Raw genomic sequence first — 22069 nt, forward strand, 5'->3', positions numbered from 1 at the left:
AGGTCATCCGCTGGCCACAGGTCTGCACTGCGATTACAGCGAGCACTCACCTGAGCCCCATTCCTGGCCCTTCTGAACATGCATCTCACCTTCATCTCTGCTGTCTGGTTCTTTACTAGATCATCCACTAGCATGAACTTATTCCTCACCTCTAGGGAGGCAAAGGGGGCCCTGTCTTTGCCTCCCTTCCACCGTCAAAGTTTTGTCCCTCCTTCTGGGAGGTGCTCTCTTGCCTCCTCTCCCCTTTAAGGACCCACATTAGGATCACTGCCTTTACTGCAAGGATAACTCCAAGCTGTCTGCATTGCGGAGATGGTGGTCAGGCATTGTCTGTTCTTGCTGCCTTCCAAGTCTGTTGGTGGGAGGCCCCCACAGCTAGTGTTGGGTTCCTCCAATGCTCCCACACACACACCTAGCTGACCTGTCCTGTGGTTTTATCCACTGGTGACATTGTACACTTCTTCAAATGCCACCCTCTTAGGAGTCTTGACAGGTTGGAAGGTAGGATTGATCCTGTCCTGTCCTATCTCAACAGATAAGTGTGTGCTCCAAACCCTGGAATTAGAAACCATGACTCATTCCCCACCCTCCTTCCAAACTGGCTCACCTAGAATCCATCCACAGCCCTGCCAGGCCGCCATACTAACTCCCTGGACTTCCTGCTTCTCCCCTGGGCCCCTAACCCTTTTCCAGAGGCCAGAATGACTGGACACCAAACATTTTTGCAATTCTCAAGATTTTGTGGCTCCCACCATGCTGCTTCTGACCCATGTGCTACAGACACTTCCACCTCGGCACACACATCTCCCAGGCCCAAGCCTCAGGTGCCAAGTGCCTCAAAATATTTAATTCCTGGGCTGGGTTGTGGCTCAGTGGTAGAGCGCTTGCCTAGCATGCATGAGGCACTGGGTTTTTTATCAGCACCACATAGAAGAATTTAAAAATTATTGTGCTCACCTACGACTAGAAACAAATTTTTAAAAATATTTAAAAGTGAGGTGCTCTGCAGGTCCCTCTGTCATCCCGGATTGGGCTCTCAAACTCAGTTTAGGGGGTTCAGGTTAACCCAACCATCGCACTAAGTCCCAGAGCTGCCCAGCCAGCAATGGCTTTGTGTTTTGGAATTGTGTTTCAATTCCACTAACTCCCTCAGACTTCCAGCTGCAACCAAGGCCAAGCCAGCTGCTCTCTGGCATTTAGTGGATGCAAGAAACCTGCATACACAGTGCTTCTGGGGTCTGCAGATAACCGTGGGGCATCCATAACCCAGTCCTCTTGTCCCTCTGTTGCTTCCCTTGGTTCTGTAAGAAAATGAGAGGCTTTCCTGGAGGTGATGCTATGGACCCAGGAAGGCACCACATAACAAGGTCTTTCACACAAGGGTAGTCTACACCACAGCTGCCCTGTGTGAATATTGGAGGCTGGAATCTGGAATAGCGCTCTGGTCACAGGCCTCAGCTCATGAGACTGGAGAAGAGGAAGGGGTTACCTCCATTGCCTGTCCTTCAGCATAATGCACATGTACCCCATCAGCTAGGCCACATTGAGCTGAGTTATGGTAATATTTTTTACAAACTATGATGCAACTACTACTATGGTTCCATTTTACAGATGGTGCCTCAGAGGCACAGGAAGCATAACCAGTCCACTGGATTCAGTCCCTTTCCTATGGTCAAACCCCAAAATGCAGTAAGATAGGTACAGGCAGGAATCAAATTCCTGCATAGCTGCTGACAACAAATCTGTCTTGTCCTCTCTCGGCCTGTTTCCCTAAATTGTGAAATGAAGACAACTGAAAGTATCATTTACCCCAGTGACTTGGGAGGCTGAAACAGGAGGATCACAAGTTCAAAATACAAAGCCAACTTGGTAAGACCTTATCTCAAAAAAAAAAAAAAAGGCTGGTGATATTGCTCAGTGGTTAATACCACTCCTGGTTTCAATCCCTGATACAAGAAAAATAAAAATAAAACGCCAACATCCAATATACTTCCATCACCTCCACTGCTACTCCTGGTTCCTTCTGGGGCTCTGGCTCCTGCCATTTTCCCTGCCCACCATAGCAGTCCAGGGATCCTGTTAAGACCTAAGTCAACCTCTCCTGCTCTAAATCCCTTCTATGTCCCTCAAGAGTCATGGTCCACAAGGCCCTCCCTACTTGATTTGTCCCAACTTGTCCACCTTCATCCCTCTCCCCAGCTCCCTCCACTCCAGCCTCCAGGGCCTCCTGAGTCCTATCCCACTTCATATTCCCACTGGCTATTCCCTTGGCCTGACGCACTCTCCCTCCAGGTTATCTGCCAGGCTTCTCTCATCTCTTTCCCTAATCTCTGATTTTAAATTGCACACACTCCCACCCTCCCTTGCCTGGCTCCAACCTCTCTCCCATCTCAGCCCAGGGGCTGCCTGCCTTTCAAACTGCAAGCTCTGAGAGTTTGGCCTTGTTTGGCCCCCCACTTTGCTGTTGGTTTTGAGTGTCAAAAGAGACTTGGCACCATAGGTGCCATGTGCCCTCCATTACTAGTACTTGTTATCCACCTTACTCAGACCAGGGTGGGGAGTGAAGCCCTGAGGCATCCAGACAATTCAGGAGATTTTGAAACCACTTTCCCAAAGGTCCTGAGCTCCGGCCTGAGATGAAACCTTCGGGAACTTAGTGCCAAAGGGACTCAAAGTAGGTGCTCAATAAATGACCCTGATCCTTGAGTGAGGATATTCCCATAACAGTGGTGTTCAAACCCCAGGTCCATCAGCTGCTCCCATCCTGAGCTCCAGTTGGTGAATGGCAAGTGTTCCTCCCAGAAGTGACTCCCCATCCATTCAGGGCAAGGGCAAAGAGCAGGTCTGACACCCATTGAGAGCTTTATGAAAGCTCTGAGCATCCTGGTTGTTTGGTCCCACCCGGCAGCATGACTGCGACTCAGACCATCCAGGCGACTGCGCCCGGCCCAGACGGCAGCAGCAGGGGGCAGGATTTCCCGCAGATCCCGGCCAGGGCCCGACTCTGCAGTTTGAAAAGAACCAAAGAACCGAGCGGGGTTCAGCCTCCCCGGCCTGGCCGACCTCCGCAGCCTCCAGGCCTCACACCCCTGTTCTGTGCGGAAGCCTCTGCCGCAGCCTCCTGGCCACCTGCCTGCCCTTCTGAGCCTCAGCTCCCCGTCCACAAAGCGGGTCCCCTCAACTCAGTTTGGTTCAACTGCGCCTCCAGCGGGGGCGCGGGGCGGGCGCCCAGGGGCGGCAGGCAGCCGGGCCACCCTCCCCTCGCTGCGCCCGCCCTGCGGGAGGAAGCTCGCCACTGGTGGCGGGTCGCCTCGGCTATCTGGATGGCGGAGGTCCACCCGGGAAGGAGGTGACTTTGCAGTCCCCGGCCCCTATCGCTTCCTGACTTGCTCTCGGAAGCAGGCTGTGCCGCCTCCAGCCCTGGGAAGGCCACTGTCCGGGAGGGAGGACCATTAAAAAGGGTCCCCCGAGGTCACAGAGGGCAGGCAGGGCCGTGGGGACCGGCCCGGGTCTGGATGGAGCGTCTGGGCTGGCCGCGGCCGCGTGGGGGCCACCTTTTGCTGCGACTGCGGAGAGACGCCAGGTCCGGACTCGGGTCGGGAGATTCCAGCTCCTCCCCCACCCCGCCCAGCCGCCCAGGAAAGCCGCGGCCCCTTTAAGAGCGAGCGGCCCCGCCCGCCCCCTCCGGGCGGGATCCGAATTCCAGGGAGGCGGGGCGGAGACGGCGCGGAGGCCGAGGAGGCTCCGGGATCCGCCGAGGCTCGGGCGGCGCCTCCCTGCGGCGGCCCGGCCCGGCTCCGGCCCCCGCCGGGGCGATGCTCCCCGCGGCCGCGGGATGAGCCAGGTGAGCGTGGGGACCCCCAGCACCCTCTGCCCAGCGCGCACTGCTGCGAGACCGGCCGCGGAGTGCGCGGCCTCTGTTCCCCCAGGGCTGTGTGACCTTGGGCGGCCCTGAGCCCTCTCTGGGCCAGGCCCCTAGCACCTCGGAAGCTCCCGGAGGCCTTTCAGAATCCTGGCCCTGCTTGTACCCGCCTGGGGCGCACCCGGGAGGCTTCTGGAGGAGGCGGGACCCGGGCCGGCAGACCTGGCTGTGGGATCGCACCCCGAAACCAGCAACGCCGCGCCGGGAGCGCCCGGACCCTTCCACCCACTGCTCAGCGACCTTCAGCGAGCTCCTACCCTTTCTGCGTCTCAGTTTCCTCATCTGTAAAATGGAGATAATATCATCGGCGCTGCCCTAGCCGCCGTTGTTGCAGTTACCGCTCAGGCTGCCTGCTGGGGGTGTAACAGTGGCGCGGTCCTTAGGGGAGAGGCGCTGAGGGAGGAGCAGGGACCTGCCCGCGGGAGATGGAGTGGGCACTAGCGCTGAGCAATGCAGACAACCCCTCCCCGCGGCCCGGAGCTGTCTGCTGGGGTCCCAGGTCATTGGCTTCTTGTCTCTAGGTCCCAGCTCTTTGTGATGATGGGCACTAACCTGCCTGGGAGGAGGCCTCATCCCCCATCCCCCATCCCCCACCCCAAGAAAGCCAAACATCAGACATTAAGAAACACTGAGTGTGAGATTATCCCGTTGAATCCTTGTAGGCAGATGGTTTTTTATTTTGTGTAGTGGGGATTGGACCCAGGGCCTCCTACATGCTAGGTAATGCTCTACCACTGAGCTACAGCCCCGGCCCTTTTCATTTTACTTTGAGACAGGGTCTTGCTAAGCTGCCTAGGCTGGCCTGGAACTTGCAATCCTGAGCTGGGTAATGTTACTGTACCCATTTCACAGAGGAGGAAACTGAAGCGTAGAGGTTTCTCCCAACCTGAATTTAAACCAGGCATTTAGCCTGAGTGATGGGCAGGTACAGCGTTCTGTTCTGAGTGTTTGCTGGATCTTCACAGCAATCCTGATCTGTGTCCCTGCCCACAGTGACTCGGCTGGCCTGGGCATGGCGGACCCAGTGGCGAGCATCGCAGGCTCGGCAGCAAAGAGTGTGCGGCCTTTCCGCTCCAGTGAGGCTTATGTGGAGGCCATGAAAGAAGACCTGGCAGAGTGGCTGAACGCCCTGTATGGCCTGGGTCTGCCTGGTGGTGGTGATGGCTTCCTGACAGGCCTGGCCACAGGCACAACCCTGTGCCAGCATGCCAACGCTGTCACCGAGGCTGCCCGTGCTTTGGCTGTCACCCGCCCGACCCGAGGTGTGGCCTTCCAGGCACACAGCGTGGTTCCTGGCTCCTTCATGGCCCGAGACAACGTGGCCACCTTCATCGGCTGGTGCCGCGCGGAGCTGGGTGTGCCCGAGGTGCTCATGTTCGAGACGGAGGACTTGGTGCTGCGCAAGAACGAGAAGAGCGTGGTGCTGTGCCTGCTGGAGGTGGCGCGGCGCGGGGCCCGCCTCGGCCTGCTGGCTCCCCGCCTCGTGCAGTTCGAGCAGGAGATTGAACGGGAGCTGCACGCTGCACCTCCCAGTGGCACCCATGCTCCCACTGCTGGGGACACAGAAACCACCACTGCACCAGGGACTTCCACTCGTGGACCCCGCATGACGCCCAGTGACATGCGCAACCTCGATGAGCTGGTGAGTCCTCCCAGCCTGTCTCTGCCTGCGCCCCACACCGGAACCAGGTGGCGGAGTCCATGCTCACTACCTGTCCCTGCCTATCCTGGTGTCTGTAGGTTGGCCTACCCAATGCAAAGTGTGCATATGTTGAATGCCAAGTGTATACCTGGGCCCAAGGAAATGGCTAGGCCCATAGTGGGAGGGGTGCTGGGTCCGAGGCCACACAGTGCAGCTGGGCCTGGGACAGGATTCTGCACCTTGGCATCTCCCCAACGTTTCCCCTAGCCCCTCTGGTGCTGGGGATGGAATCCCGTGCTTTTTGCATGCTTTTTGCCACTAAGCTAGGTCCCCAGCCATGATTTTCCCTCTTTTTAGGTGCTAAAGCTGCACTAATCATGTGCTGTGCCTTCCTTCAACTGGGGGCCTCTTGACTTGAGCACCCCCTCAGTGCCCTTCCCGCACTCAGGAGCTAGAGGTGCATCCTCAACCTCAGTGCTCAAGGTTGAGCGGCTGCTGCACTTGGCTTCAATGAGGTGTGCAAAGCCCTCTGCAAGGTACCTGGTGCATAGTAGGCACTCAGTGAGCGCCTGGCCCTCCTCTGGGAAGCCCAGCTGCTGCTGCTGGGAACAGGAAGACCTGTTGGAGCTGCAGGAGTCCTGCTTGGAGCATAGGAGGTGCTGGGCAATGTCCCCAGCCACCTCCCTCCTTTCCCAGGGCCTAGGTGTCCCTGCTACCCCCGCAGCTAGGCCAAGAGTTTCCTTTTTATCTGGAGGTTAGGACTGTGCTGTGCCTGCCCAGGAGGCGGGCGTGGGCAGAGGCATGTGCTCCACCCCCAGCCTGGGCCTGGGTCACCCAAGGCCCCACCTGCTCATTTCCTCCGGCGCCGCTGTGGGCAGGGAGGCGGGCAGGGCCTCCCACACAGCCAGCCTGGCAGCTCCAGGCTTGGAGTGACATGTGTGCAGCATGTGTTTTGCCAGGTCAGTGGCCTGTGTGTGCATATTGGTGTGTGCATGTGTCCCACACGTCTGTGGCACTCCCCCACACCAGTGCTCAGCCAGGCACAGAGTCCCCTGCACTTGTATCCCATGACCTGCCTCCTCCAGGGCCTGGCCTTCCTGTGACCTCAGGTCCCTCTTTGTGATGTGGGTGAAGGAGCATTGAGGACGGGTTCCAGGGCTCCCCCAGGCTTAAGGGCTTCAAGGCTGTTCCTCATTGGGGTTCTACACTCCCACTTGATGACAGTTCCATCATCTCGTCCTGGTCCGCTTTCTGGGCCCTGGGGGCCAACGAGGGGAGCCGGTCATGTTTGGAAGCTGCACCCATGTCTGGGGCAACAAGTCTCCAACCCCCATTCCCCCGGAAGCACTTACTTCCTCCTGACCCTGGAGCTGCTGACAGTAAGCCCTGAGAGGAGGGACTCGACCCCTGACCTCCAGCCTGTCCTCTCTGGCCCTAGGTGAGGGAGATTCTGGGCCACTGCACTTGCCCAGACCAGTTCCCCATGATGAAGGTCTCTGAAGGGAAATACCGAGTGGGAGACTCCAATGTGCTCATCTTCGTGCGGGTAAGGGTCCCCAGCTGCCAGCTGCAACCATCTGGTGGGCTGTCAGACCCAGGAGCTGCAGCCATGACCTGCCCACTCTGGGCCCCCACAGGTGCTGAGAAGCCACGTGATGGTACGTGTGGGTGGTGGCTGGGACACACTGGAGCATTACTTGGACAAGCATGACCCTTGCCGTTGTTCCTCCACTGGTCAGTGCCTGGGGCTGGGTGGACAAGCAGGGGCTCCCTTCCCTGGCTGTATCCCTCATATGTCATCTGTTCTCTCCCCCCACAGCCCACAAACCTGCCCAGCCCAGGGCCTGGACCTTCTCCCCCCAGAGGGTGTCACCCACCCCAAGTCCCCGGCCTGGTAGCCCAGTTCCCGGGGGTGAGCGCCGGGGCTCTCGGACTGAGGTTACTTTACGAAGCACAAAGGAGGGGGCCCAGACCCTGCCCAGGTGAGGTGCAGGAGGACATGGGAAGGAGCAGCGGGGAGGGGGTGGGGCTTCCGCCCTGGCCGGATGACGGAGTTGCCTTCCTTCGGCTCCAGAGTGACTCACACCCTGGGAAAAGTTCCCGTGGGTGGGGGTGGGCCTGGCTTCCCGTCTCCATGGCAACCTGACCAAACCAACAACACAGCTGGGGTGGGCCCTGGAGGTTGGGCAGCGGCCAGTCCAACCAGGCTTCCTCTGGCCCGGCCTGGGGGAGACCGGAGGCCTGGGGAGGGGCAGTGGGGGCCATGCAGACCTCATTTCTTCCGTTGCTGTGTTGGGGCTCTGAGTGGCCGCAGGAAGCTGCTGTGGAGCCTCTCACTTCTCCCTGGAAGTCCCCAGGACAGACAGATGCCTTACCACTCCCACCAGCACTCCCATGGCTGTGCCACCCACCTGCCTTGCTGTCCCTCTCCTTGCCCCTTCTGCGTGCGCGCCAGTGATGCCCCATCTCTCTCTTGTTCCCTTGCCCCAGGGCCCGGGATCAGCTGCCCCCCCTTCCCCGCTCCCGCCGCTACTCGGGGGACAGTGACTCCTCAGCCTCCTCAGCCCAGAGCGGCCCCCTTGGTGCCCGCAGTGACGATGCAGGCACTGGCACCCTCCGGAGGGAGCGGTCCAGCAGGCGGCTGACCACAGGCACCCCGGCCTCTCCAAGACGGCCGCCTGCCCCTCGCAGCCAATCCCGAGACCGGCTGGATCGGGGTCGGCCCCGGGCTGCCCCAGGCGGCAGAGGAGCCCAGCCTTCCGCCCCCAGCTCTGTCCGCCGGGCCCGCAGCCAGAACCGCGAGGAGCAGGCTGTACTGCTAGTGCGCAGGGACCGAGATGGGCAGCACTCCTGTGTGTCGCGGGGAAGGGGCGGCGGGGGCTCAGGCAGGAGCACCCCCCAGACTCCCCGTGCCCGCAGCCCTGCAGCGCCCCAGCCTCTCCAGGTCTCCAGCCCGGGACCAGAGTTGGGCGCCACACCCGCCAGTGTCTTCCGCACACCTCTGCAGCTTGACCCGCAGCAGGAGCAGCAGCTGTTCCTGCGCCTGGAAGAGGAATTCCTGGCCAATGCCCGTGCCCTTGAAGCTGCTGCCAGCGAGACTCCCACCGGACTAGCCCCTGACCCGCCTCGGGCCCCAGATCCTCCCGCTCCCGACTCGGCCTACTGTTCCTCCAGTTCCTCCTCTTCATCCCTCAGCGTCCTGGGTGGCAAGTGTGGCCAACCAGGGGACTCAGGCCGGACAGCCAATGGGCTGCCCGGGCCCCGTAGTCAAGCCCTATCCAGCTCGTCAGACGAAGGCAGCCCCTGCATTGGCATAGGGAGGCCTCTAGAGGCACCTGGGACCCCCCTGGCTGGCCCAGAACCCTCGCGGGTCTGGGCACGGGGTCGGATGGACACACAGCCAGACCGTAAACCCTCTCGCATTCCCACACCTCGCGGCCCCCGACGCCCTTCTGGACCCACGGAGTTCGGGGCCTGGCCAGCCCAGCCCTCGGTCACCCCAAGGGCCGAGCCAGATTCCTGAATGTGATGAACCAGCCCATCTGCTCCCAGACCCCATTCCTTCTCCTTTTCCTTGGTGGCCTTAACCTACCCTCTGCATCAGGGAGCCCCCTCGCCTCCTGAGTACCAGACCTCATGGGACCAGACCCCTCGGGACCACAAGGCACAATGGGACCTCTGTTGTACATTCCGGTTGGGGGATGAGCGTAGCTATTTAATTACTAATATTATTGAATGCCTTAGGGGAGGCTGGGCTAGCCCGGTGTCCCGAGGACCTATGGTCCAGCAGAGTCTCTGACAGTAAAGTTTTGCTCCGCAAACTGTCTGTTTCTTGGAGACTCAGCCTTGGAGCATCACACCCCTTTGACAGTCCTCAAGTTGGGATTCTGGAGTTAATTGCCAGGGGGCCAAGCTTGGCAGCTCTAGTCCAAAATCAAGTCTCTGTCTTGCCCATCCCAGAACAAAAATCTCAGGTGCACTTTGTTTCTTTTTTATTACCTCCAGAGAGGCGGGACTTAGGGATTGTGTCCAATGAAGTGCTAGGAACAGTTCGAGCTCCCAATCAGATACATAGCCAAGTCCTTTCCATCGACTGTGACCCAATGAGGCCCCAGAAAGGATTGATCTTGTCCAATGGGGCGTTGGGCCCCAGTGTAGTTCAAAGAGAGGCCGGTCGCCCAGGAGACTAGGTGGGAGTTTTCCTTATCCAATCAGGGAGGAGATTTCTCTGTCCAATCCGAGTGAGGTTGGGCAATCTTGTCCAATCCGGTCACATGAGGATACAGCGCGCTGGATGCAGCGCCCCCTGCAGGCGCAGGGCTGGGTGTGCAGGACGTGCGCGTACCAGAGCACAGCGCAAAAGCTCGCGGAAGAGACGCAGCACGTGCCAGTTGTACTTGGCAGAGCATTCGAGGTAGCCACAGCGCCAGCCCCTGCGCACCAAGGCGGCCAGTGCACGCCGAGGTCCGAAGCGCAGCCGCTGCCGGTCCCGCTTGTTGCCTACCACGAGGATGGGTGCCTCGGGCGCTCCCGCCGGCCTGGGGCCCGGATTGGGGATAAGAGACACGGTGCTGGGGACCCCACAGCCAGAGAAGCCCCTTATCCCCGCCCCAAGAATATACACACACAGGTGCATTCTTTCCTATGGCCAGAGACCTCCAAGAAATATCAGGCCTGTGTGTGCCAAAGACTTATGTTAGAGACCTTCCTACAGCAATGACCTGATCCTGCAGCCCCTAGTAGGGGAGCATCTTCCCACTCCCCTCGGGCAAAGGCCTGGCCCAGTCAGGTCCCTCTCCCCACCACCACCTCCTGCCGCGCCCCCACCTGGTCTCCGCGATGCGCTGCCGCAGGGCCTTCACGTAATCGAAACTGTCCGGGCTGCAGATGTCGTAGACGAGCACGAAGGCGTCCGTATCCTGCAAGCTCCAGTCTTTAGAGTCAGGACATTCCTGGGAGCGGGAGGCCGGGGTTTGCGGAAGCCGCTTTCCCACCCTGCTGCCCCTTAACTCTGCAGGCGACACTAAACCCACAGTTCATTTTCGGGCCTTGGTGGCTCATCCCCATCTCTAAGCGCCCTCCTCCAAGCTTCCTGGGCCTTACCCTCCTTATGATGATGTCCAGTGTAAATTTCTCCAACCATGTCTGGAGCCTGTCGGCCACCAGCCCTCCTTCAACCTCGCCTTCCTTTCCTGCTCCCTCGCTCCCATATTCCTTTTCTTCCTTCCAGTCTCCCCCAGCTCAACTGCAGTCGGGCCGCTCCCCCACTTAGCCGCCCTCGCAGGCTACTATTGCCTGTCAAGCCCAGGGCCCTGGAAACCCGCCTCCCTCCAGAGCCCCAGACCACCCGTCAGCCGCAGCCATGCCCACTACTGTTCACTCGGAACCTACTGTTCTTTCCACCTCGAATGCACTTTGCACTTTACCCAAAACCCCACTCAGTCTTCCAGGTTCAGCTCGGTGTCATCCGCTTCAGGAAGCCCTGTTTAATCCTGGCTTTTTCCTCTGAACCTCTCGGACATTCACTCCAAGACTGGAGAGCCGGAGTTAGCACAAATTACTAAATGTCTTTGCTCCAGGTCACAGGAATGAGGGAGCAAAGAATTACCTCCTTTAGGAAGTATATCCCTGTGCCTGATTCCAATCTCTCCCACTGCTCAAGGCTCTGCTCAAGGCTCCAGACACAGCCACAGGACCGTGCAGCGACAGGCGCTGGTCCAGTCCCACCAATGGAGATAGGCAAAGATAGAAACACCCACGGCAACAAGAGAAAGCCTTGGCTAAGTCGCGGGGTTTAGGTCCTGAGCTCCTCCAGATGGGCGGAGAGGGCTCAAGTACAATACCGGGACACACCATTTTTTCTTCGATTCCTTAACCTGGTCAGGAGCCCTGAGACCATCCACGTGGACACGCACGTGTGCAGCAAGCCCACACACACTCCTTACACTGTCACACGCCCCTGCCCACCACTCACGCCGCTACCTCGACACCTCCGGGACTCGGGCCGGGGCCAGCGACGTCGCCGTCGCGGATGCTCAGGTCGTAGACAGCGCCGTCGAGCAGCACCGCGGGCCGATAGAGGCGGGGCCCGTCCGTAGGTCGGTGGCGTTCGGGATAGTCGCCGAACAGGAACTGGCGGATGATGGCCGTCTTGCCCACTCCGGGAGCGCCCAGAACGGCCACCCGCAGGCTGCCCCCCATGGCCGGCCCGCGCTGCCGCGCCCCGCGCCGGAAAGCTTCATGGGCCGGCGCCGCGCCGTGCGCGCCCAGTCGTGCGCCCCGCGCGCCCTGTCCGGTGCGCCCCGGCCCCGCCGCGCTCCTCGTCGCCTCGCTGAGCAGCCGAGCACAGGAGAGGCCGGGCCCGGAGACAGGGCTGGCGGCGGGAGGGCAGACAGCCGAGCGGGCAGACAGTGGCGGACGCACTAGCAGCTCGGGCGAGTGCCAAAGCTCGGGAGAGAACAGACCCGGCGCGCCGCGCGCAGACACCGCCTCCGCCCGCAGCGCCAACCGCGGCGCCGCCGGGCAGCGCGGGGCCCCGAGGTCCGACCCCCTCGCGGCACGGGTTCGGCAGCAGCGCAGCCTCTCGGCGCTTCGGCCCCTCTGTCCTCTCCAACCAGCGGCGGGAGTCACCGCCCCGGCCGCGACTGGAGGCGCGAGCAAAGCGAGTCAGCGGGGCCGCCCCGAGACAGAGATGAGGTAACCGCCCGCCCCTCCCACCCCCTACCCTCCCGGGACGCCCCTCCCGGGAAGGGTCGTGGGAAGGTGACTGGAGGACAGGGAGCCCGCTCCAAAATAGAAGCCCCTTCCCGCCCGCCCCCTTCTCGTCCTCTGCTCCCAACACTGCTCAAGCAGGCTCCTGACAAACCCTGGCCCACTGGAGTCGGGCCGCCCAGGGCGCGGATCAGGTCCCAGCTGTGACCTTGGAAGAATCGCTATACTGTGCTTGGTCTCTGCTCTGCATCCATCAAAGGCAGAAACCTTCAAGGGCTTTTGCTGCTTCCGAGAATCTACCAAGTGTCAGACCCTTTTCCAAACTGTTCCTTACTTGATCCTTAAACCTTCAGCCTCAACCCTGGTATCTCCATTTGAGGGAAGAGGAAACAGGCTGGAGTGAGAAATCTCTAGGGTTAGAAGAAAAGTGGGGCCCCTAGCTGTCTGGTGGCCTTGCTGTCTTCTCTGAGGGACCTGCCACCTTCCTTTCACCCACAGGAGTAAATTGGACAATATGTAAATATTGTAAAACAGCAGCCTGGCAGGGGAGGAGGGGACAGAGGGGACTGAACCCAGCACACACTGAGTCACAGCAACTCAGCCTCAAATCCCTGCCTCAATAAGACTGGAGGTAAATAAATAAAGGTCCAGAAATTGGCCAACACCACCTGTCACTGCTAAGGCCATTTCCTTCGGGAACTTCCACCTGTAGCTTCTCTCAAAGGACAGTAACATCCTAACCAGACTTCCAGAGCCCAAATCCCCCTCCCTGGAACTGGACAGGAAGTTCCTACTGCCAATTTGCAAAGTTGCACCCCTCTCCACTACACTGAGGGATTCTGACATCTCTGCCCTCTGCCAGGTACTGAGTTGAAACGCACAGATGTCTGGTTTCTACACTGACCAAGGATTTCATTTACTTAACAAATATTAAAAATCTTACTGTTTGCCAAGATGCTGAGGGAGAAGGGGGAGCAAGTACTGGGAATTGAACCCAGAGGGGTTTTACCACTGAGCCCCATCCCCAGCCCTTTTTATTTTTTATTTGAGACAGGGTCTCACTGAGTTGCTTAGGGCCTCGCCAAATTGCTGAGGCTGGACTTGAACTTGGAATCCTCCTGCCTCAGCCTCCCAAGTTGCTGGGATTACAGGCATGTGCCACTGTACCTGGCTGCTGACATGGAGTTTTGAAGGAGGGTCGGAGAGAGGAGGAGGAGGAGAAGAAGTCGAGCCTGGACAATACACCCTCCCCAGCCCAGGGAAAGGTGGAGGAGCACGGAGGCCATCCTGGGCAACCTCAGAACATTTCTCTCACAGTGGCAGTGTTTTTATCTCCCATGCTGGAAGAGGGCCTCAGCCTGATTTCACTTCTCTCCTCAACCTTGAGGGAGCTCAGCCCACCTCTGGCAAGGATTCTGTCTTCAAGTTCAGTGAATAGGGATGGTTGGCTTCATATTTTTTCATAGTGTTTCCCTTCACTCGATATCCCTTTTTACATTTTTTCTTGTGAATTTAAAAAATTTTACAGCTTCTGAATTTTGTGAGCTGTTTCCCTTCCTTTGGGGAACAAGGCAGGGAGTCAATAAGTTTACCCCCCAACCTTTCTGGTGGACACTGGGCGGGTCTTGATTAAGAATTTTTTTAGGGCTGGGGATGTGGCTCAAGCGGTAGCGCGCTCGCCTGGCATGCGTGCGGCCCGGGTTCGATCCTCAGCACCACATACCAACAAAGATGTTGTGTCCGCCGAGAACTAAAAAAAAATAAATATTAAAATTCTCTCTCTCCTCTCTCTCTCCCTCTCTCACTCTCTCTTTAAAAAAAAAAAGAATTTTTTTAGGGGGGGCAGAGGGAAGGCTTAGGGGGGAAATTGAACTGAGGGGCCCTTGACCACTGAGCCATCTCCCCAGCCCTATTTTGTATTTTATTAGAGACAGGGTCTCACTGAGTTGCTTAGGGCCTCACTCAATTGCAGGGCTGGCTTTGAACTCTATCCTCCTGCCTCAGCCTCCCTGAACTGCTGGGATCACAGATGAGAGCCCGGCTCCTTTCTTCCTTTTCTTTTTTTTAAAGAGAGAGTGAGAGAGGAGAGAGAGAGTGAGAGAGAGAAAGAGAGAGAGAGAGAGAGAGAGAATTTTTTAATATTTATTTTTTAGTTCTCGGCGGACACAACATCTTTGTTGGTATGTGGTGCTGAGGATCGAACCCGGGCCGCACGCATGCCAGGCGAGCGCGCTACCGCTTGAGCCACATCCCCAGCCCCCCTTTCTTCCTTTTCTATGGAGTGCCCTCTTCCTGGGCAGTGATTCTCTGAGAACTCCAGGCAGGGCTCTGTACGTGGCACCTCTGAGTCCCCTCATGGCTTCTTGGCCCGTGCTTTTGGAATGATGGACACTGTGGACTGGGAAGGTCCCAGGGCTCCCACAAAGTTCTGCACAATCCTCAGGGGTGTCACCTTCCCTAGGGACTCTCCTGTCAGCATCAGTAGCGGAATTCCCACTTCCTCAGGACTGTGATGTGCAAGCCCTGACCCCAGAGTCCCCTGCTCATTGAGACTCGGAGAGCAGTGATTGGCCTGAGCTGATCAGCAGGAAAGGAGATTGTAAAGAAGCCCCCTGAGAAGCCCAGCTTTACCGGAGCCCAGGGGCCAGAGGGGCTTCTAGAGGTGGTCAACTGGAATCTTTGGCCCTTTGGAGAGGGACTTTAGGGAGGTCCCTGTCGCTCATGCAGACTGTTCTGAGCTGTCATGGAGTGGGCAATCCTGTGGCAGGCTTCCCAAAGACCAGCAAGTTGGACGGCTGGAGCTGCCTGGGACATGGATTTCTGAGTGTCTCTATTTGGAACTGCGGTGTTGCCGCCTGCTCTTCCTCCCCAGCCCCTACTCCACAGTGACCTCCCCTGCCCTCATGTTTGTATCCAGCATTTCAGGGACACCCACCACACACACACTTCTCCTTTGGCACAGGAGACCTAGCACTGGCTAGTCACTCTTGTCCTCTGTGGCTTCTGAGAGAGACACATCTGCAGCCAGTTTCAGAGAAATGGAGACAGGAGCCTTGGGCTGGTGAAGGGCTGTGGGTTGAGGGGTCTCCAGGAGGCACTAGCCTGACTGGGGGTGATGAGCATGAGAAGGAGCCAATGACACACCTAAGCTTAGCCCTCAAGGATCTACCCAGATGGTACAGAGGGTTGGGAGTGGGCCTGGGGAGGGGCAGGCACTGGGGGAGAATTTTGCTTCCCCCAGTTCTTTGCCCACAGCCTCCCAACAGCAGCAACCTGGCAGCCTCCCCATTACCTCGCCCCCTCAAGTGGCATCCCCCACAACTGGCCTGGTTCTGGACACTCCTTGGGCATTGGCCTGGCTCCAATGTTTAATATAAATATTTGATGTGATTCAAATAAAATGTCATCTTTTAAAACAAATAGTTCTAAAGTACAAATGGGGAAAAAGAGGGTACTCTAAATTATCAAAACATAAAGGTACTTCTTTGTGGCCTGGCGTGATGCCTGTAATCCCAGCTACTCTGGAGGCTGAGGCAGCAGACTCTCAGCTCAGGCAATTTAGTGAGGCCCTATCTCAAAAATAAAAGTGGCTGGGGATGTAGCTCAGTGGTGGAGGGCCTGGGGTTCAATCCCCAGTAAGGGACGGGGCGGGGGTGGTGGTGGCAGGGAATCTTTTTGAAGAAGGCAGAAACCAAAGAACATTCAAATTCTCTCCAGAACAGAATTCAGAAAAACATCCGAATATATGTGAAAATTCAGTATATGATAAAAATGGCATTTTAAATCTGTGGGGGAATGATGAATTATTCAGTATATGGTGTGGAGACAACTGGTTAACCATCTGGGGGAAAGGGGAAGTTGGATCCCTGGCTCCTTCCTACATACAGCCCAGATGGAACAGAGGGAAAGACAAACACTAGGATCTGACAAGTACTAGAAAGAAAAGATCAAAAGGGAAGCGGGGCTGGGAGCGGGGAGGCACACCTGGAGCCCCAGCCATCCCTGAGGCGGAGGCAGGAGGACTGCAAGTTTGGGACAAGCCTGGGCAATTTCGTGAGACCCTGTCTCCAGATAAAAATAAAATAAAGAACTGGGGTAGGCTGAGGGGGTAGCTCAGTGGTAGAGTGCTCCTGGGTTCCATTCGAAGTCAGCCCTCAAATAAAAGGCACAGGGACACTGCAATGAGTGAATAATGGAAACACTCTGATTCCAGTACAGCACAGAACAATGTGTATTGCAAGCTCTGATTGTATGTAAGAAGGGGGGAAGGAAAACGTATTAGATGCCATTTGGACAGTCTTGGTTTCATTGAATGGGATTTTTTTTTCCAATACTGGGGACGAAAACCAGGGCTTCCTACATATTAGCTATGCTTTCCAGCTTCATCTCCAGAACTCCAAATTAAAATATAAAATGTGGGGCCAGGGTTGTGGCTCAGAGGGCAGAGTGCTTGCCTAGCATGCATGAGGCCCTGAGTTCGATCCCCGGCACCACATAAAAATACACAAATAAAATAAATGTATTGTGTCCATCTACAACTAAAAAAATGTAAAATGTAACTTTTTTTATACCTTCATTTTATTTATTTATATGTGGTACTGAGGGTCGAACTCAGGGCCTTGCACGTGCTAGGCGAGTACTCTACCACTGAGCCACAACCGCAGCCCCTAAAATGTTAATGTTTGATGAGACCATTCTGGAGCTCAATCCCACAGCTGCCTTTGTACCCATGAGCAAGGATGTATGTGGGAGGGTGCTGGCCTGCAGCACTGCTGGGACTTGCAGAAGACAGGAACAGCCTGCATGTCCATCCATCACAGGGACTGGCTAATGGTGGCCCATTCATCCACGGAATACTAATATGGGTCTGACTCCAGAAATTACTGTCAGGGAAAAGCAGGATGGAGAAGTGGCTCCGTGGTAGAGCACTTGCCTAGAACGCCTGGCTTCAACTCCGGATCTCACCCCCCTCCTCTCTCTCTCTCTCTCTCTCTCTCTCTCTCTCTCACACACACACACACAGAACATGCTGGAAGTGTGTAGGTGTGCTACCATTTCTTTGGTAAATCTCTCTAGGGATTTGCTTGAACACACATAGACGAGCATCTCTGCAAGGAAAAAAAAAAATCTAGCAACGTTTTTTTTTTTTTTTTTTTGCCTCCAGGGAAGATGTGACTGAGGAAAGATGGGAGGGAGAAGTTTATCCTTTGTATGATTGATCTTATGGCCCTGCATCACTTTCTTCCTGAAAACAAACATAAACCACTAATTGAAGATTAAAAATGCCAAAGGAGGGGCTGAGGCTGTGGCTCAGTGGCAGAGCACTCGCCTGGCATGTGTGAGCACTGGGTTCAATCCTCAGCACCACATAAAATAAATATAAAATAAAGGTTAAAAAACATAATGCCAAAGGAGGTCTCACCACAGCCCTTAGCATGGGTGTGTATCTGTGGGACCCTCTAAAAGGAACTGGTTGCTGTTGAATTTCCTAACCAGCTGGGAAGGCCCAAAATGCTGGAGAATCTTCTTAAAGAGAGCCAGGGCTGGCAGGGCATGGGGGCACATGCTTGTAATCCCAGTGACTCCAGAGGCCGAAGCATGACGATAGCACGTTCAAGGCCAGCTTCTGCAATTTAGCAAGACCCTGTTACAAAATAAAACTTAAAAAGTAGGGGGTGTGGCCCAGGGTGGAGGGCCTTTGGGTTTAATCCCCAGTACCCTCGTCCCCAAAAGCCATGGTGCCTCCCCAAGCTGCAGGACTTCCAGGTCTGAGAGGTGGTCTGAACTGAGCAGGTGGAGGAGGAGGCATGAGATGGGAAGGACAGGGAGGCCGAAGGGCTGGGATTGAATAGCTCCTAAAGCACTTTTCCTAAAGGCCTGGTGGCCTGGCCTTCGGTGCCAGTCTTCCTGATGCAATGTCCATATGTAGCACCCCACACTTGGAGAACTGGGAGCCTGAAGGTCCTCTGCCTGTTTCCCCCCAGTATATTAAGCCTGAGGAACAGGCTGGGTCTCCTCTTGCTGGGTGCTGTGTGAGCAGAATCATGGGAGGGTCCTGCCCACCATGCTCTGAGGTTTAGGCAGACTGACTTAGGAGGGCAAGCCCATGAACTCACTCAGTTCAAACAGGCCAGCTGTGTATGTGTGTGTGTGGTATTGGACACTGAACCCAGGGATGCTCGACCACTGAACTGCATCCCCAGCCCTTTTTTTTTTTTTTTAAATACAGGGTCTCACTACATTCTGCAGATTGGTCTCAAATTTGTGGTCCTCCAGCTTCAGCCTCGGGTTTCTTGATTACAGGTGTGCACCACCAAGCCCACTCCAGCCTTTCTTTTTCTTTGGTTGTAGTTGGACACAATACCTTTATTTATTTCTATGTGGTGCTGAGGGGGAACCCAGGGCCTCACACGTGCAAGGTTAAGCCCTCTACCGCTGAGCCCCAGCCCCAGCCCACCTTTCTTATCAGTTCTCCTCACCCAAGGTCTTTGACTTGGGCCTCTGGTGGCCCAATGTCAATCCAGTGGGAACAGCTATCCTACATGTCCACTGTCTGGCCTTGATGGTAGATGTGGGGGGCAGAGGAGGGTCTGAGAAGCCCCAGGATGATGGCGCCAGCAGTCATTGCAGGCAGTGACCCCATCCAGGAATCCTCTAAGGGATTCTTGGATCTGGGGACGCAGGCAACACACAGGTGCAGCTAGCAGTCAGGCAGAGCCTCAAGCAGCATCTGCCCGGGGCCTTCTGAACCTAGATCTTGAGGGGCTGCAAGAACCAGGCTTGTACAATCAAGGGCCTTGCCTTTTTTTTTTTTTTTAATCTCTGTTCCCTGGGGCAGCACACTGGCACCTCAGGGCTCAGAGGCGGGGCAGGATGCCCAGCCAAAGGGGCAGACCATCTTTTCCTGGTTTCCAGCAGCTGGGCAGGTAGGGTGTTGGGGGCTGAGCGCAGAAAGAACAGGAGCGGGTAGCTGGGGCTGAGGTGGGCTGGAGGGACCCTGGCTGCTCCTCCCTGAGAAGCAGGCAGAAGCCCCACCAACCAAGTGGAAGCTCTGCCAACAGAGCCCGCCTGGCACTGCTGCCCTCCCCAGGTCAACACCAGAATTGAGGCCACACAAAGCAGTGTCCTTGGTAGTATCTGGTTCAGACTTTGCCCCTCCTCAGAGATTCTCCTGTGGCTCCCAGGAGCCTCCCAGAAGGCAGGGAGCCAGGGGAAACCCAAATGGGATGCCAGCCCTCCTGGCCAGTGGCGAAAGGTGAGAGCGCATCAGCTGGAGAGGACTTGGGATCAGTGGCAGGAGAGGTGCCAGGGAGACCAGCAGGCCTCAGAAGTTGGTTTCCCAAGGACAGGATGGAGGGAAAACCCTGTCCTCAGTGTGAGGTGCAGCTTGAGCCCAGGATGCCCACCCAGAAGAGCCTCAGGACCTGACACACCGGCCAGGGAAACACTTGATGTCATCATTTTTATTCACTTTCTCTTTTTGAAAATAAGAGTAACATACAATATATATTTTCTATTTGTATATATTAGATATAGTTACTGCGGGGGTCAGACAACATCCCTGGCCACTTGGAGGCAGTTTTCAAATCTGATTTTTGGGGAGGGAAAGAAGTGTCCGTGACTGCCAAAAGCAGAATCTCTTTATTATCAAACAGCAAAGACAGGAAAACCTAATGTGCTGTCAGACATTGAGACTGGGAGCCAGGGGAGGGCAGCTGATGCTGGAGAAGCCCCAGGAACCCAGGCAGGAAGCTCACCCGCAGGCCTGCAGCCCCATCCCTTGGCCCTGTCTCTGCCCTGCCCTGGGCTCCCCAAGAGGATGCCAAGGAATGTATCGAGGCAGTGACGGTCCTCAAGAGCAAGGGGTGGGGACGACAATGGCTGCTGGGGGAGCAGGAGCCCAGGCAGGGGCTCTGGGGGCTTCTGTGTGGTCTTGACATGGGGGCAGTCACAGGGTACCAACTTGTGGACGGTGGGTGGGTGGTGCAGGCCCAGAGCTCACCTTGGCTAGCTCAGCTCAGCTCCTGTCACATCCATGAACCCTGGAGCCCCTGATCCTGATACAGCAGCTTTTCTGGTACCCAGGGGACCCTCCCCACATACCCAGGACAGGCTGCCAGAGTCCACGCAACTCGAGGCGGCAGTGGGAAGGCCTCTAACACCAACCCAAGAGACAGCAGGGCCTGTCCAGCTGGGAGCCTGAGGAGAGCGCCACACTCATGCCCAGGCACAGGCGGAGGAAGGGACCCTGCAGCCTTGCATTAGCTTTCACTGCCACTCGGGCTGTTTCCTTCACTCCCCTCACCTGACCCCACGTGAACAGCAATGGAAGAGGGGTGACCAGAGCATGGGATACACTGAGCTCTCCCCCAGGAGGGGGACCACTCTGCCCCAAGGACCTGGTGGCCCCTGCAGTCAGGGCCAGGGAGCCCCCTGGGTGGCCAGGAGCCCTGCCCCCTCCCTCCCATGAGGAGGAGGTGCTGCTACCCCCAGCGGCTCCTCGACAGGGCTGGCAGGAGGCTGGGTGGGTGCTGGATGCCTCAATTCTTGAGGATGGTCTCATAGGCCTGGTAGACGTGCTGGGACACCTCTGGTGCTCGACACTTCAGGGATAGCTGCAAGGGGAGAGGGGCAGAGGAGAGAGCACTCATCCCCAGGCTCCTCCGCAGGAGGAACACCAGGGGAGGGGAGAGAGCAGGTACCAGATGGATGAGCGTGACATGCCCACGTGGCCTAGTGGCAGCTGTGGCTGGGGCAGATGTGAGGTAAAGCAGAGGGGGTGGCCATCACAGCCAGCTGGGTGGGGACCAAATATACTTGCAGCCCACACACCTGCTGTCAGCCTCGCCACCAGAGCCCTACCGGCAGGCGATGTGACTCATGAGCTGTAAGCTACCAGGAGGGCCTGGCCTTCCACAGCCCCTGGAGATCTGGGGTCCTCAGGACAAAGACTGACAGGAAATCCTGAAGGGGCAGAGGGCTGGGAGGGAGCAGGTGAGGTGCCCAGGGCTTGTTCCTACAAAGACTGCCTCTGCGCTGACGGAGGTGTGCGCCCCACGATTCCAGGCAGAGGAGGGAGAAACCAGCCACCCCTCCACTCAAAAGTAACGGTTCTAGAGGATGCAATTAGGAGGGGGCGGGGGAGTCGAGTTCTGGAAGCGGGCAGCAGTGGCCCCCAGGGCTCTTTGCACACTGTGTGTGGAAGTGGGGGTGTCAGCTCCTCAGGGGCTGGAAGCACGGGTACATGGGCAGCCTATCTGCACTTCTGCTTGGCTTTGGGAACAGCAGAGTGAAGTGAGGCCAAGAGATGGGGGTGCACAGCATGGCTGGGGACGGGGGGTGGGAAGAGGAAGAGAAAAGCAATCTGCTAACCTCCAAGTCCTGCACCACGGCGCCAGCAGGGAAGGTGGACATGCAGCAACCAAACACAGGGAGACGGAAATTACCACCACTGAAGCCACCACCGCACCCTCTCCCACCGTAGTGCCAAGGCCACCAGCGGGGCCAGAGGAGGCAGTGTCTGCAGGTCTGCAGGGCCATGCCTGCCAAACCCAGGGGTGCAGGGAGAAGCAAAGCCTGGGGCTCCCCGTTCCCGGGAATAGCAGCGTAGGCTCCAGGACAACCAGGCACACATGGAGGCCATCTCCCAACTAGGTCTGATTCTGAGGCTGGGGACCACAGGCGGCTGAGAATCAACGTCCTCCTGGCTGGGCACTCAGGCACTGGCATGACAGCAGGGCCAGGGCCTGTTCCCAGCAATGCCACTGCCCAGGTGGGAGATGCCTGGTGTCTTA

At 57.2% G+C, this 22069-nt stretch overlaps 3 protein-coding genes across 7 annotated transcripts in view; 1 reads left to right on the forward strand and 2 right to left on the reverse strand.

Moving 5' to 3' along the window:
* Nucleotides 1-3337: 3337 nt before the first annotated feature.
* Nucleotides 3338-9401, forward strand: GAS2L1 (growth arrest specific 2 like 1). Of its 2 annotated transcripts, XM_081285725.1 has the most exons (6): nucleotides 3672-3844; nucleotides 4916-5564; nucleotides 7003-7110; nucleotides 7202-7298; nucleotides 7384-7546; nucleotides 8055-9401. In XM_081285725.1, the coding sequence occupies exons 2-6, from the start codon at nucleotides 4935-4937 to the stop codon at nucleotides 9085-9087; spliced, it is 2031 nt and encodes a 676-aa protein (XP_081141851.1). In that variant the 5' UTR covers nucleotides 3672-3844; nucleotides 4916-4934; the 3' UTR covers nucleotides 9088-9401. The 2 variants fall into 2 exon arrangements, with proteins under 2 accessions (XP_081141852.1, XP_081141851.1); XM_081285726.1 differs by lacking the exon at nucleotides 7202-7298 and having other exon boundaries at nucleotides 3338-3844; nucleotides 8055-8352.
* Nucleotides 9402-9828: 427 nt separating this feature from the next.
* Nucleotides 9829-12290, reverse strand: RASL10A (RAS like family 10 member A). The gene is made up of 3 exons (XM_081285743.1): nucleotides 11547-12290; nucleotides 10392-10516; nucleotides 9829-10102 (listed from the first exon to the last, which is right to left on the reverse strand). Exons 1-3 carry the CDS (start codon nucleotides 11763-11765, stop codon nucleotides 9835-9837), a joined length of 612 nt encoding a protein of 203 aa, XP_081141869.1. The 5' UTR covers nucleotides 11766-12290; the 3' UTR covers nucleotides 9829-9834.
* Nucleotides 12291-19718: 7428 nt separating this feature from the next.
* Nucleotides 19719-22069, reverse strand: part of AP1B1 (adaptor related protein complex 1 subunit beta 1) — a 57786-nt gene continuing 55435 nt past the window's right edge. For all 4 annotated transcript variants that reach the window (XM_081285716.1, XM_081285713.1, XM_081285714.1 and 1 more), the window contains one exon: nucleotides 19719-20890. In XM_081285716.1, the coding sequence (XP_081141842.1) occupies nucleotides 20816-20890 (75 nt within the window). In that variant the 3' untranslated portion in view covers nucleotides 19719-20815. The remainder of the gene's footprint in view (nucleotides 20891-22069) is intronic.

The sequence above is a fragment of the Spermophilus citellus genome (assembly GCF_964194105.1).
Source record: "Spermophilus citellus genome assembly, chromosome: 3".
Lineage (NCBI taxonomy): Eukaryota > Metazoa > Chordata > Mammalia > Rodentia > Sciuridae > Spermophilus > Spermophilus citellus.